This window comes from Aspergillus pseudodeflectus, assembly GCF_044049435.1.
Source record: "Aspergillus pseudodeflectus strain CBS 756.74 chromosome Unknown BJX68scaffold_81, whole genome shotgun sequence".
NCBI lineage: Eukaryota > Fungi > Ascomycota > Eurotiomycetes > Eurotiales > Aspergillaceae > Aspergillus > Aspergillus pseudodeflectus.
In genome coordinates, this window is record NW_027263857.1 from 46,529 (window position 1) to 58,260 (window position 11,732).

General features: G+C 51.0%; 5 protein-coding genes across 5 annotated transcripts; 3 read left to right on the forward strand and 2 right to left on the reverse strand.

Moving 5' to 3' along the window:
* Positions 1–30: 30 nt before the first annotated feature.
* BJX68DRAFT_248589 (karyopherin MSN5) lies at positions 31–4,820 on the forward strand. The gene is made up of 11 exons (XM_071041945.1): positions 31–1,357; positions 1,407–1,595; positions 1,644–2,115; positions 2,165–2,289; positions 2,337–2,408; positions 2,463–2,687; positions 2,738–2,841; positions 2,888–3,146; positions 3,201–3,343; positions 3,392–3,990; positions 4,051–4,820. The coding sequence occupies exons 1-11, from the start codon at positions 527–529 to the stop codon at positions 4,722–4,724; spliced, it is 3,693 nt and encodes a 1,230-aa protein (XP_070893192.1). The 5' UTR covers positions 31–526; the 3' UTR covers positions 4,725–4,820.
* Positions 4,821–5,146: 326 nt separating this feature from the next.
* Positions 5,147–5,820, reverse strand: BJX68DRAFT_272443 (putative NADH-ubiquinone oxidoreductase subunit GRIM-19; the record flags this gene model as incomplete). Its single annotated transcript, XM_071047208.1, has 4 exons — positions 5,147–5,195; positions 5,288–5,440; positions 5,524–5,630; positions 5,770–5,820. The coding sequence occupies 4 exons, from the start codon at positions 5,818–5,820 to the stop codon at positions 5,147–5,149; spliced, it is 360 nt and encodes a 119-aa protein (XP_070893193.1).
* A 336-nt stretch (positions 5,821–6,156) lies between these two features.
* Positions 6,157–7,633, forward strand: trm10 (tRNA (guanine(9)-N(1))-methyltransferase). Its single transcript, XM_071037716.1, has one exon. The coding sequence runs from the start codon at positions 6,275–6,277 to the stop codon at positions 7,481–7,483; it is 1,209 nt and encodes a 402-aa protein (XP_070893194.1). The 5' UTR covers positions 6,157–6,274; the 3' UTR covers positions 7,484–7,633.
* A 662-nt stretch (positions 7,634–8,295) lies between these two features.
* BJX68DRAFT_272445 (rRNA 2'-O-methyltransferase fibrillarin-like protein) lies at positions 8,296–10,206 on the reverse strand (the record flags this gene model as incomplete). The annotated part of the gene is made up of 5 exons (XM_071047209.1): positions 8,296–9,373; positions 9,435–9,703; positions 9,752–9,933; positions 9,994–10,041; positions 10,104–10,206. The coding sequence occupies 5 exons, from the start codon at positions 10,204–10,206 to the stop codon at positions 8,296–8,298; spliced, it is 1,680 nt and encodes a 559-aa protein (XP_070893195.1).
* Positions 10,207–10,376: 170 nt separating this feature from the next.
* BJX68DRAFT_248595 (RING finger domain protein) lies at positions 10,377–11,722 on the forward strand. Its single transcript, XM_071041946.1, has 2 exons — positions 10,377–10,727; positions 10,780–11,722. The coding sequence occupies exons 1-2, from the start codon at positions 10,511–10,513 to the stop codon at positions 11,610–11,612; spliced, it is 1,050 nt and encodes a 349-aa protein (XP_070893196.1). The 5' UTR covers positions 10,377–10,510; the 3' UTR covers positions 11,613–11,722.
* Positions 11,723–11,732: the final 10 nt, after the last annotated feature.

Genomic DNA, 11,732 nt, shown 5'->3' on the forward strand with positions numbered 1-11,732 from the left:
CGATAAACCGGGCGGTAAAGAACTGCCCCTCCGTGTCGGTGTCGGTGTGGTCATTGCAGCATGAGCGCGTGGAAAATTCTCCTGCTTGTAAGAGTACCGCCTTCGTTAACTATTCACCAACAACTTCTCGGTCAAGGCAAGAGATTCGGCTCTGGATTTTGAAAGGCATCGCTGGGGAAGGTTGGAGAATCCCCCTTCCCCCTCTTACAGCAGAGCACGAAAGCGAGCTATCTTCGTCAAGAAATCCGGACCTCAGCCGCAACTACATTGCCTAACCAAAAGCCTTGCGTGGTTCACTGTGCTGCCTGAGTCGCCGTTGGCCGCCACGCGGTTTACTTGCTTTGATCACCCAATCTTCTGCGTTCACAAGGGTAAATAAAAAAGAAAACATCACACCCGGTTTTCTTCTGTTCGTTTCTCACCAGCTGCGAGCATTGGCGGATTCTAATCGCGCTGGTCCTATCAACCCGGGAGAATCCAGGCAGAATTCGCATCTAGCTCGTGGCCAATTGACTTCGGTGAAACTATGGCCGCAGAAGATGGACTGGCGGACGGGAGCATGGTCGATATCGTTCGGGCACTTGAGCTCATCCACAATCCGTCATCGACAAACGAGCTCCGCAGAGAGGCCTTGCAATTTGTGGAGTCGCAAAAGGAAAGTCCTTCCGCGGCTCGTAACGGCTTTCTGCTAGCATCACGGAAGGAGAATGATGCCTTGGTCCGGTATTTTGGGTTGACTCTTCTCGATCATGTCTTACGCCATACCTCATTCACCGCTACGGATGAGATTGTGGGTCTGAGGGATATTGTGCTGAAGCTTGCCGAATCGATTCAGCCAGAGGACCCTGTGTATATTCGAAACAAGATTCCTCAACTATGGGCGGAGGTTGCCAAGAGAAGCTGGGGGTTAGATTGGCTCGATATGGATCAACGCCTAGTCCAGTTCTGGAATGCTAGTCTTGTGCATAAAGAACTGGTCCTATCTGTTCTCGAGACACTATCGGAAGATATCTTCTATCGAGAAGACACTGTTTCGTCGTTACGCGGAACCGATCTAAACCGTGCATTGGTAGAAATCTGTACGCCGCTGGCTGTATTTGAAGAGGCGTACCCAAAACGAGACAACCAGGTTGACCTACGTTGCGGCAATGAAGGTTGGCTTGCCCGGACATGCGAGTTCCTTCAAGACTGCATTGGAAACATACAGCACTCCAAACAAGCAAAGGATGCCGCCCTGAAGGCTCTGGCGAGCCTGAAATCGGTCTTGGTTTGGTCAATCCCCAGAGCTATCCTGATCTCAGGGTGTGTCCAAAGTATAGCCAGAGCTTTTACTTGCGATGATGAACAGGTGTTATTGGTAAGTCTCATGTCGTTTAGGCAATACATCGCTTTAACAAACTATTCAGGCCGCCGTCGAAGCCTTGCATGCGTTATATAGCAGGTCCAGCTATGATATCGAGGGCTTTCAGCCATTGGTACACCTAATGTACGAGACGGAGTCCTTGAATGTCTTGTTGAAGCTGTTTCAGTGGTCTGTCGTTGGCCCCGAGGATACCGATGACACCAAGTACACCGTATCCAAAAAGCTGTCGGAGGTAAGTCTGACAATCCCGATTATTGCAGTATCTCTAACGTATCGCCAGATGGTTTCCTACATTGCAGGTTTTCTTGAAGAAAAAGGCTTTGCCATCGAGAGTGCGCCTAATGCAGACTTGCCGTTCTTTTTTCATCTCATGTTAAACGTCGTTCAGCATCGCAGTCTTACCGTTTCGATTCCAGTTCTGCATATTTGGTCCAAACTTATAGCGTCATCCAAAGTTGGGGACTCGGACGTCGTGATCAACCTCATTCCTCCACTCTTGACCATTTGTACTGAGCGTCTTGTCCACTGGGAAGCCCTTCCTACTGATTCAGAGGACCCTACTGTAATGTTTCTTAATGAAGATATTGACACTGTCCCGGAGAGACATGCCTTTGTTGGGAATTATCGACGCTATTGCTCGGCAATTATTGAGACGATAGTCCAAAAACGACCGCAAGAGGCTATTCCACACATTCTTCTTGGGGTTGACAATAACCTTGATGCCTTGTACAACGGGGTCGAACCTTTCAGCGGTCAGTTTACGTTGCAATCGATCCAATCTCAAGCTAACGAACAGCAAAGTCAAATCATTCTCGAAGAACTCTGTCCCGTTGATGCGCGCAGATACCCAGTTTGCGGTTGTTGAAGCTACCTTGAAGGGCTACACTAAGTGGGTGTCGTTGCACGGGAACATGCCTCAGCAAGATGTATGTGTTTACTTCCTGATTCCTGTGGCCCAACTGACAAGAAGTAGGAGCAAAAGCGCAGTGAGCTGGAAAACGTTCTGGAGACCTGGGCATTCAAGTTGATGCAGAGAAACTTCGAGGTCTGTTCAGCGCTAGCCTTGGTTGTATTGACCAAGGAGGCTAATTGAGTATAGGATCCTATCTTGAAACAGCGAATTGTGAAACTCATTGTCGACATCTCTGCTAAGGCTCTTGATAAGACCCCTAATTTCGCCCTCAAAGTCTTGGAGTACATTCTTATGACACGCCTACCTGATCAGCCGGAGTATCCGGCTTACGCAGAAGCTGTGAAAGAGCTACATGGGCTAGCTAGTCACGAACTGCGGCGGCTCGCGAGTCGCTATGCTGATTACTTTGCTGTGAGCTTCTTATGATTTGTACTGAAAGACTCTGCTAACAGCCTTCATAGACATTCTATGATCTTTTGGAACCGAAGATCCAGGAGATCACGATGGCTAACCGAGTTGATGACAAACTTCACATGGAATTTACATCAGTCCTCCTCATCATAATGTATGGCTTGTACTCATCGGTGCCACGTCTTTACTAACTCGATTAGGCAACGTGCAAACAACATCGAGCCCTACCTACGCCAGACTCGGCTGGCCTCGTTTGTGGAGCCGATAACACAGGCCTGGCAAGACGGTGAGCTGCGAAACATGTCTTCCACGTTTGAGGGATTCTGTAATCTGCTCGGTTTGCAGAATGTGGGGCCATATATGCAATCGAGACAAGCACAGAAATTGGAGGATTGGACAGAAGCAGCTCTTGACCCAGAGGGCAAGGCAGTGCAGGAGGAAATGACCAGGAAGTTCCAGGTAAAACACAGTCGAGCGATAGGAACTACATCCAGAAGCTGACACGTTATACAGCAATTGCCATTGAGAGGCACGAAGACAATGCTAGCAGTCTCAACTGATAAGCTCAAGAAATCAGAGCCAGCGTATCAAGTTGCCTGCACACTTTGGCATGATGTTATTCCAACTATTCTGCCAACTTTGCTGCAGCTGGTTAGGTAGGTGTAGTATCGGAAATGGAGAGCACTAAGCTAACAGACTCACAGCAACGCGCACGCTTTTCATAACCCGGAGAACTGGGTTGGCCTACCGCAAGACATGCGAGGGGTTCCTGAGCGCATCCTAACGGACAGGTTTTGGCAAGCCGGTATATCGACCGGAAGTCGAGATGATTTTTATGCCAAAATCACCGCTTCGCGCTCATCTCTTGAAGGTTTCGCTTCCTCTGTCAGAGGCAAGGTCAGAGCCGTCAGAGAGTCGTGCTACTCGATGCTTTTCAGCATGAGTAGGCTGCGTGAGCATTTCTATGGCTTTGCGGAACTTCCAGGGCCTTTGTCACAGGCCCTTTTCAAGGACTCCTCTCACCTCTCCTCTCACCAGTTTTCTGTTCTCCTCAACATCTCTAGGTGCCTAATCGACGACTGCCCAGTCCGCTTCCGGGCTCAGTTCCTGCCGTCAATGCTTTCCACACTATTTACTAATATCGACAGAAAAGTCACCTCTGAATGGGAGATCATCGAGCAACGGAAAGCAGGATTAGGAGACGGTGACCTGGCTGACGAAATGAAATCGGAAAGTATTCTCCGGCAACTGACTTACTCGGCGGTCATCATGGTAGCAAGCCTCCTGGACCCGCAACGAGGAGGTAAACTACGCCTCGCAGTTCCCAAAAGCTTGCCCATCAAGCTGACCTTTGGACTTACAGACCCTGACGACGAACCCACGGATCCTAGCGCACCCCAACCCTTACCAGTTCTCGCAGACTCGATCCGACATTTTGTCCTTTCATCTACTGAGATTTTCGAGCCCGTAATGCTCTTCTGCACTCATGCCCTCCGCATGCGCGACACCAGATGCTGTAGCATCATCACGCGCGTCATCCGTTCTATCCTGCAAGATTTCGCCCCGCCACATAACTCACAGACAGTTGTAACCATCCGCGAGTTCATCTCCTCTGAAGTGCTCAAGGCCTGTATAACATCCGTGCACGAGCCTTATTTCGTCGATATGCAGAAAGACCTCGCCCAACTCATCGCCTCGATCTGGGTCCTCTACGGCGCCAGCACCCCGACACCCAAATCCCTCATACTCAGCCTCCCCGGCATGACCGAACAGCGCGTGGCCTCCACTGAGGCAGCCCTCGTGCGCTCGACGTCCGCTCGGCAGCAGCGTGCCTTGGTCCTTGACCTTCTCGAGAGCTTGAGAGGAGTCAGTATTGCCGAGCAAGGCAAGATCTTGGGATCCCGCGAAGAACGCCGCAAAGCACGCAGCGCCCTCCAGGAGAGGTTCATGAGCAATGAGATGGATGGGCAGCAGGGGCACAAAGTCGATATAAACGATGGGCCAGATCTATCTGGCGTCGCAGACATGTTTGGTTGAGGACCTACCTCGCCAAGTGTGGGCGGATCATTAGGTACATGCATACATTGGCTTTGTATATTATTCTCTTCAGCGTATAATTGTTTGATCACTGGAATAAAAATAGATCTTCAATATTTACTTTGAACTTAGTGGACAGCGTCATCTGATATCGCACTCTTGTAATACATCCCACTTTTAGTATAGTTTACTCGCATTGTTGAAGCATAAGATGGCAGTCAACAAGAACAAAACAAATGAGAAATTGTTGTGAATCTAGTCTGCCCCTTCGCAGACGGTATATCTACAGTAGTACATGTTTCCCCCCTTCGTCTCATAACGACTCGATAGTCTCAATTCCACCTCACCTTTCAAGCACCCTGCACAAGTTCCTTTCCCATAAGCCCACCCAATCACCTCTCTCGACCATCCACACCTCCAATCTAATCATAAGCCTTCGCAGGCACAACAGCAAACGTAGGACGAACGAAACTAAAAACCAACAGACCCCATCAGCACAAACAGTTCCAATCCCGACCCCCACCAAACACTCAGGACAGGGAAACAGGGAACGCGATACGCACCGGTCAGAGTTGTAAACCTTTGTCACCTCACCCGTAAGCTGCTTCTCGCGGTTCGCGTCCGCAATCGCGCGACGGACCTGGTCGCGGTCTTCCTCGGCCTGCAGGAGGGGGAGGATGTGTAGACGGCCCCAGATCTTCTCGCGGGCGAGTTCGCTGTTTGGTTGTTAGTTATGATGATACTGGCATTTTCGGGCTGAATATAAAAGGCGAGTGAATTGAGTTCGGAGAAAGCGTACTTCTGTTCCCGGATACCGTGGAAGAGCTTGTAATATCCGTACGCCATGAATAGGTGCATGCCGACGAGGTAGTAGATGGGGCGGAAGCCGCGGGCGGGGACGTTGCGCTGTCAGATAAAATCATATTAGCATCGCAGACTCGATCCGGTAGCATAGTGGTCCAATTGGCGCTGTGATTCCGTGGCGTCGTCCACTCGACTCGGGCGCTCGATGTCACGAAGGGAGGTTCGGTTTGGCGTAGCGTACCTTGTACTGCACTGGCCGGTAGCCCCCGACGGGGGGCATATCTTGAGGCATGGTGGCGGCTACTGACGGGGTCGGCAGTGGCCTTCAATTGCGTTTGTGAGGGGGTGCTTCGCTCGGGATATTCTCGTGATGATGATGGAGCTGGCGGAGAAGTTGGAGGGCTGTAGTCATGTGACAGGATCTGAGTTTGGTCATTGGTGCTACGGGGGCTGTGATTGGTTGCGAGCTCACCAGATGATCGTCCACTTCGAGTTTGTCACGGTCATGCATTTGGAAAATAGTGCATTATGTACCACCGAGTACCGAGCTACAGCAAGACGCGGGTTATATCAATTCACATTTATTCGTACGTGATTTGAGTACGTTGGTTAGAGCTATCAAGATCACCTGACCGTTAAAGCAGCGGCATACACTTGCCAGATGTGGGGCTTGCTCTAAGCCGAAGCTTTTTTTTCTTGCACTCACGACGATTACCACAAACGGATTATTCAGTCGCGCAAAGAGAATGGAGGGAGAAGAACGGCCCAGGAAGATCCAGAAGCTCGACACTGACGAGTCGCATGACACCGAGCCGCTAATGACCGGCGCAATTTGCGGCGGGCAGGATGAGAAGCTCGAGCAAGCTCACACAGAAAACACCGCTCCCGCAACAACTCCAGAGAAAGAATCGGAGGAGCCAACAACTGCGGAAAACGAGTCCGAGGCAACTTCACAGAATCTATCGAAGCGGCAATTGAGGAAGCAGCGCCAGCGCGAAGCATGGGAAGCAGAACGAGAACACCGCAAGGTGATACGGAAGGAGAAAGCCACCGCGAGGAAGCTCAAGAAGCGCGAAGCCTGGGAGGAAGCGAAAAGGCAAGGCAAAGATACAAAGGAGGAATTGGCAAAGTTATTCCCTTCGACGGGCAGGAAAGGTCAAAGAACGACACAGCTTCCAATTACTCTGGTCATCGACTGCGGATTCGACGACCTCATGATGGAGAAGGAACGGGTATCTTTGGCGCAACAATTGACGCGGTCCTACTCGGAGAATAATAGATCACCATTCAAAGGGCATCTCGTACTGTCCTCATTCAACAAGTTGCTAAAGGAGCGCTTTGAAACAACCCTGCACAGAACCCATGAGCATTGGAAAAATGTCCGCTTCTTGGACGAGGACTGGCTCTTTGCTGCGAACCAGGCAACTGAATGGATGCAAGGTCCACAAGGAGGGAAGCTCGTTGGGCCTTTTGAGAATAAAGCGGACGCGAAGCCCGAGGACGGAGAGATTGTCTACTTGTCTAGTGACAGTCCGGATACCCTAACGGAACTCAAGCCATACAGTACGTATATTATCGGAGGGCTAGTGGACAAGAACCGCCACAAGGGAATCTGCCACAAGCGAGCAACGGAGCTCGGAATCAAGACGGCAAAGCTGCCAATTGGCGATTATATCCAGATGGCGTCGCGCTCTGTTCTCGCGACAAACCATGTTGTGGAGATCATGGTTCGCTGGCTGCAGCTGCAAGACTGGGGCGAGGCTTTTATGCAGACCATTCCATCTCGAAAAGGTGGCGTCTTGAGAGAGGGTGGGAACGAACAGGAAGATTCAACACCACAGAAGAGCGACGCGGTGTTGGACAGCGAGCAAGAGGACTCGACAGAGCCTGTTGCTACGATTGAAGCCGGAGAGAAGGCTTCTGTTAGAGAAGAGGGTCTTCAAGCCGAGCAATGAACGGCTTGCACAACCCGAATCTGATACCACGGGTACTAGTATGAGGCCCTCAACCATATTGAACTCTATAGCTTTATAGCGTGTTCTCAAGAAGGCAACTACGCCCGCGACCGAAGTCCTACCTGCATCGCACCTTCCTCCGCATGTATCACCTTAAAAAGGAAGGGGCGACTATCGTACCTTCTACTTTTGTCAGCACTGGGTCGCACCTTCCTCGGTATTCAGCTTCTTCAGGAAGGAGCGACCACCGTGCCTTCCAGACTAATAACCTATGGGTCCCTTCCTGGAAATACCACTGGAATGGAGCCGCCAAGACAATTTGAACTACATCTTTCGCCAGATGCAGGTCAGACCTTACTCGGCATATGTCACTGGCCGTTGGTATCGAGGTGCTACGAAATGTTGCACAAAGACAAGATCTTGAACAATAATAGTGAAATACCTGATTCTTGTGACTTCTTCGGTTGTCTGATACGATACATGGAATATAGTATTTCGAGAAAGTACATCAACGAACCATTCGCTGATGTTTATGATCAAAGGAAACGAAGTAACCTGGTTCGATGGATGAATGATTGAAACTCCATACCACAGGCCCATAACGCTTTACAGACTTGTCTGCATCTCGAATTTTTTTCTGGGTCATCGGACAATGACCTTGACTTGGTAAACTCTAGCGCCGAAGCTGCAATGAATGCATAGTAATACAAAGGAAAACGAAGCTTGCCGTGTATCCGTACCTACACGGGTCCTAACTTGAATCCGAGGAAGATGAACTATAGTTCCGAAGCGAACAAAGCTAGGCCAGGTAACTAATAGTTCATGGCCGATTTGTCCTCATAACCGCCGCCGCCACTACCACCTCCACCACCTCCTCCTTCATACCCGCTATGGTCATCGAGAGACCTATAGCCTGCAGGGCCTGCATTATGTCCGCGACCTCTGCCGCGTCCGCCTCCGCGGTTCGCGTGCGAGTACCCTCTACCTCGCGGGCCGGCACCACGGCCACGACCGCGGAAACCTCCACGACGAGGTCCATCATCGTGCTGGTTGCGGTTGTTATTACCATGTCGCGGCCAGCCGTGGTGTTGTCGACCCTGCGGGCCTTCGGGGGCACTTTGGGGTGGGTACAGGATATCTTCGTCCCGTTCTTGCTGATGGCGTCTCTTGCTAGTCTTGTTCATGAAGCGGTTATCGTAGTCACTTGCATTCTCTTCTTCGATGCGGAGGACGACCTTTTCTCCGACCACACTCTCTATTTTAAGAGCATTGTCAGAGGGGATAGGGTGCCAGTTATGGATTTTCTGGGCATCAATTGGGCGAGCGCCCTTGCGCACTGCTAGGACCACGAATGGAACTCTGTTCTCTGTGTGATATCTCTCTGTGTCTGGCACAGGCTGAAGGCGAGCGGCCCAAACTTTGTTCTCAAAGACACCAGTCCCAGTGACGATCCAGCTGAGCTTCTTGCCAAGTCCACCAACTTTGTCCAGTATTGAACGAGTTGCGGGTCGCGGAGCGATTAGGATACTGTTAGCCATATACTTCAAGTCATTTGATTCAGCAAGCCCCGAAGGCACCAGGGGATTTAGTATCCGCCTGATTAGTTGATCCGAGTCCGAATTCGGGATAAGATACCCAGTGAAATATGTGGTGCGTCTGATGCATAGCCGACCATACGGCGATTTGCTCACATTTAAAGCCGGGTCACGAGTAGCAACGTTATGCGAATTGATCATACGTTGCACTTCAGCTGCTTCAATTACAGGGGGGAGATACATGGTCTCTTCGGCTACCTGAATCACTTCAGCTGTGAGAGGTTTTCGCGTGTCGGAACCATTCATTTGGTAGCTCCGGTTCAGTTTCTCAAAGAAGTCACGGAAGCCCTTGACACTGGCAACAAGTTAGAAATCAGAGAACCTCAGACTTGCAAATACGGTGCGGCGATACTTACTGCTTAGGGCGATCCTCGTAGACCCGAATCTCATCAGCCTGCTCATAAGTAAGAACAATATCCTCAAGGAATGTCTGTTTGAAATCCATAGTCGACGAGAACCGCTCGCCATTGGGCCCGACTTCGGGCTTCAGGCACACGAGATCAAACTCGAGCTTTTTACTGTCGACCATGCGTTTGATGAGCTCAGAGAACCCAGCTTCGCTCCGGCCAGTTAAGAGCACTGTGAGGGCATCCTTTTGTTTCATGCTCAACTCGACCAATTGCGCCTAGAGAATTAGTGAATGTCGCATATGTGTTGGGTATGTAGTCCGCACAATCCGTTCGTTCCACCACCCCTTCCAAGCGCGGGGTTCTTCTTTCTCTATGCCATCACCAGTTGCAGAGAGGAGCGTAGGGTCGTGCCACCATCCTCCGTTTGCGAAGCTTTCGTAGGCTTGCAGAAATCCGATGCTGGGACCGTTCCATAGCTGTGGGTTCGGAAGCGGACTCGAGAATACTGAATACAGGTATTAACCGGGGGATGTTCGAAGCCCACGACTCAAGAATCTGGCCTTACATGTGTTGTCGAAGTCGTACACGTGAATCGCTCTTACCTGTGAGGGACCTTGAAAGGGCAAAATGTCAAAAGTTATCTTCTTGGCGATACAAGGGGCAAGAAAGACTTACCTGGAAGATCCTTGTTAATGGAAGACCACCGTTTCAATCCTGTAATCGTCCGTGAGGCAGGGTGGTACTCCATGAAGGAGCCGTTGGCTGCTCCGCGCGCCATTTTTGCGTAGTTCTCAGAGATCACTGCTTTGGCGGATCTCTTGATCATATTTCCATCAACATGATAACGATATGCAAGGAATAGTCGAGCAGGAGTATATTCGCCCCGGATGAGGAACTAGATTTCCAGCAGAGCCTCGGAAGTTGAGAGGAAGTGTTTCCCTTGAAGCTTCCGAAAAAGTTGCCGCCGCCGCCAACAAACGTGACCGGCCCGTTGACGTTCCAAGCTCTCGCAAACCAACCTCACAAATGATCTCTTCTCACCCGGCTAGCCAATTTTCTCAAACCAGCGCGGCTCTCGACTGATGACCGATGATGCCGACATCCAGCAGCAGATTCTGCAGAGAACCCTACAGGAGGTAGCGCAGGAGCACTCCCAGCATCAAGAGGATGTCTCCGATCCCTGCGTCATCTGTCTGGAACCCATCACAGAACGTGCAATCGCGGTGTCCTGCAACCATGCGAATTTCGACTTTCTCTGCCTCGTGAACTGGCTTGAGCAGCGTCGCAACTGTCCCCTCTGTATGTGCCTTCTGCTTTCCCACACCTATTGCAAGTACTAACTCGCCCACAGGCAAGAGTGACGTATCCTCCGTCAAGTACAATCTCGATAAGCCCGATGGTCCGCAAACGTACCAGCTGCCTGCAGTCCCTCAAGCATCGGCTGATGCGCCATCTAATGCCCACTTCCCACACAACAGACCATTTTATCGAAACACTCGTCGCCCGCGACGTCCCCGGAGCCCCCCGCCACAGACGCCCGACGACCCCATCAGAAGAAGGCAGCATGTCTACCGCAACCGCCTATATTCCCTCCGTGTCGGCTCCAACCGCCTGTCCCAATACCGCGAGTTTACGCCCGACATGTTCAACACAGATGAAGAGCTAGTTTCGCGAGCCCGCAAATGGATTCGGCGGGAACTCCGAGTCTTTGAGTTCCTGAATCCTGACACTCAATCGGACTCCCAGGTAACTCGGCCAGGGCAACAAAGACTTGAGAGTCGGCGGGGGAACAATGCCGAGTTCCTCCTCGAGTATATAATAGCTATCCTCCGGACCGTCGATATCAAGGGAAGTGCTGGACAGGCTGAGGAACTCCTGCGGGACTTTCTTGGAAGGGAGAATGCTTCCTTGTTCCTACATGAACTTCAGGCTTGGCTGCGGAGTCCGTATACGTCTTTGGAGGACTGGGATCGCAATGTGCAATATGGGGATCCAGCCGCAGAAGCCAGCCATTCGCAGCCCGCGGCGCCAGACAGGACATCAACTCCTGTTTATAGAGGTGGTCGGGGACGTGGCGGGGTTGGGAAGCCGCATGACTCTCGAAGACGCCATCATTCAGGAAGAGACCGCGATTCTCTAGCGAGAAGAATGCAATACGCGCGGGACCGTTATATCCCGGACTGATTGAATGGCATGGCTTTATCGACTAAGCTGGAAACAAACACATCGATAGACCTTATAGACAGACATACCATAGACTCCTCTATCGCTAAAAATGGTATCTACAATGCAACGCGACGAAAT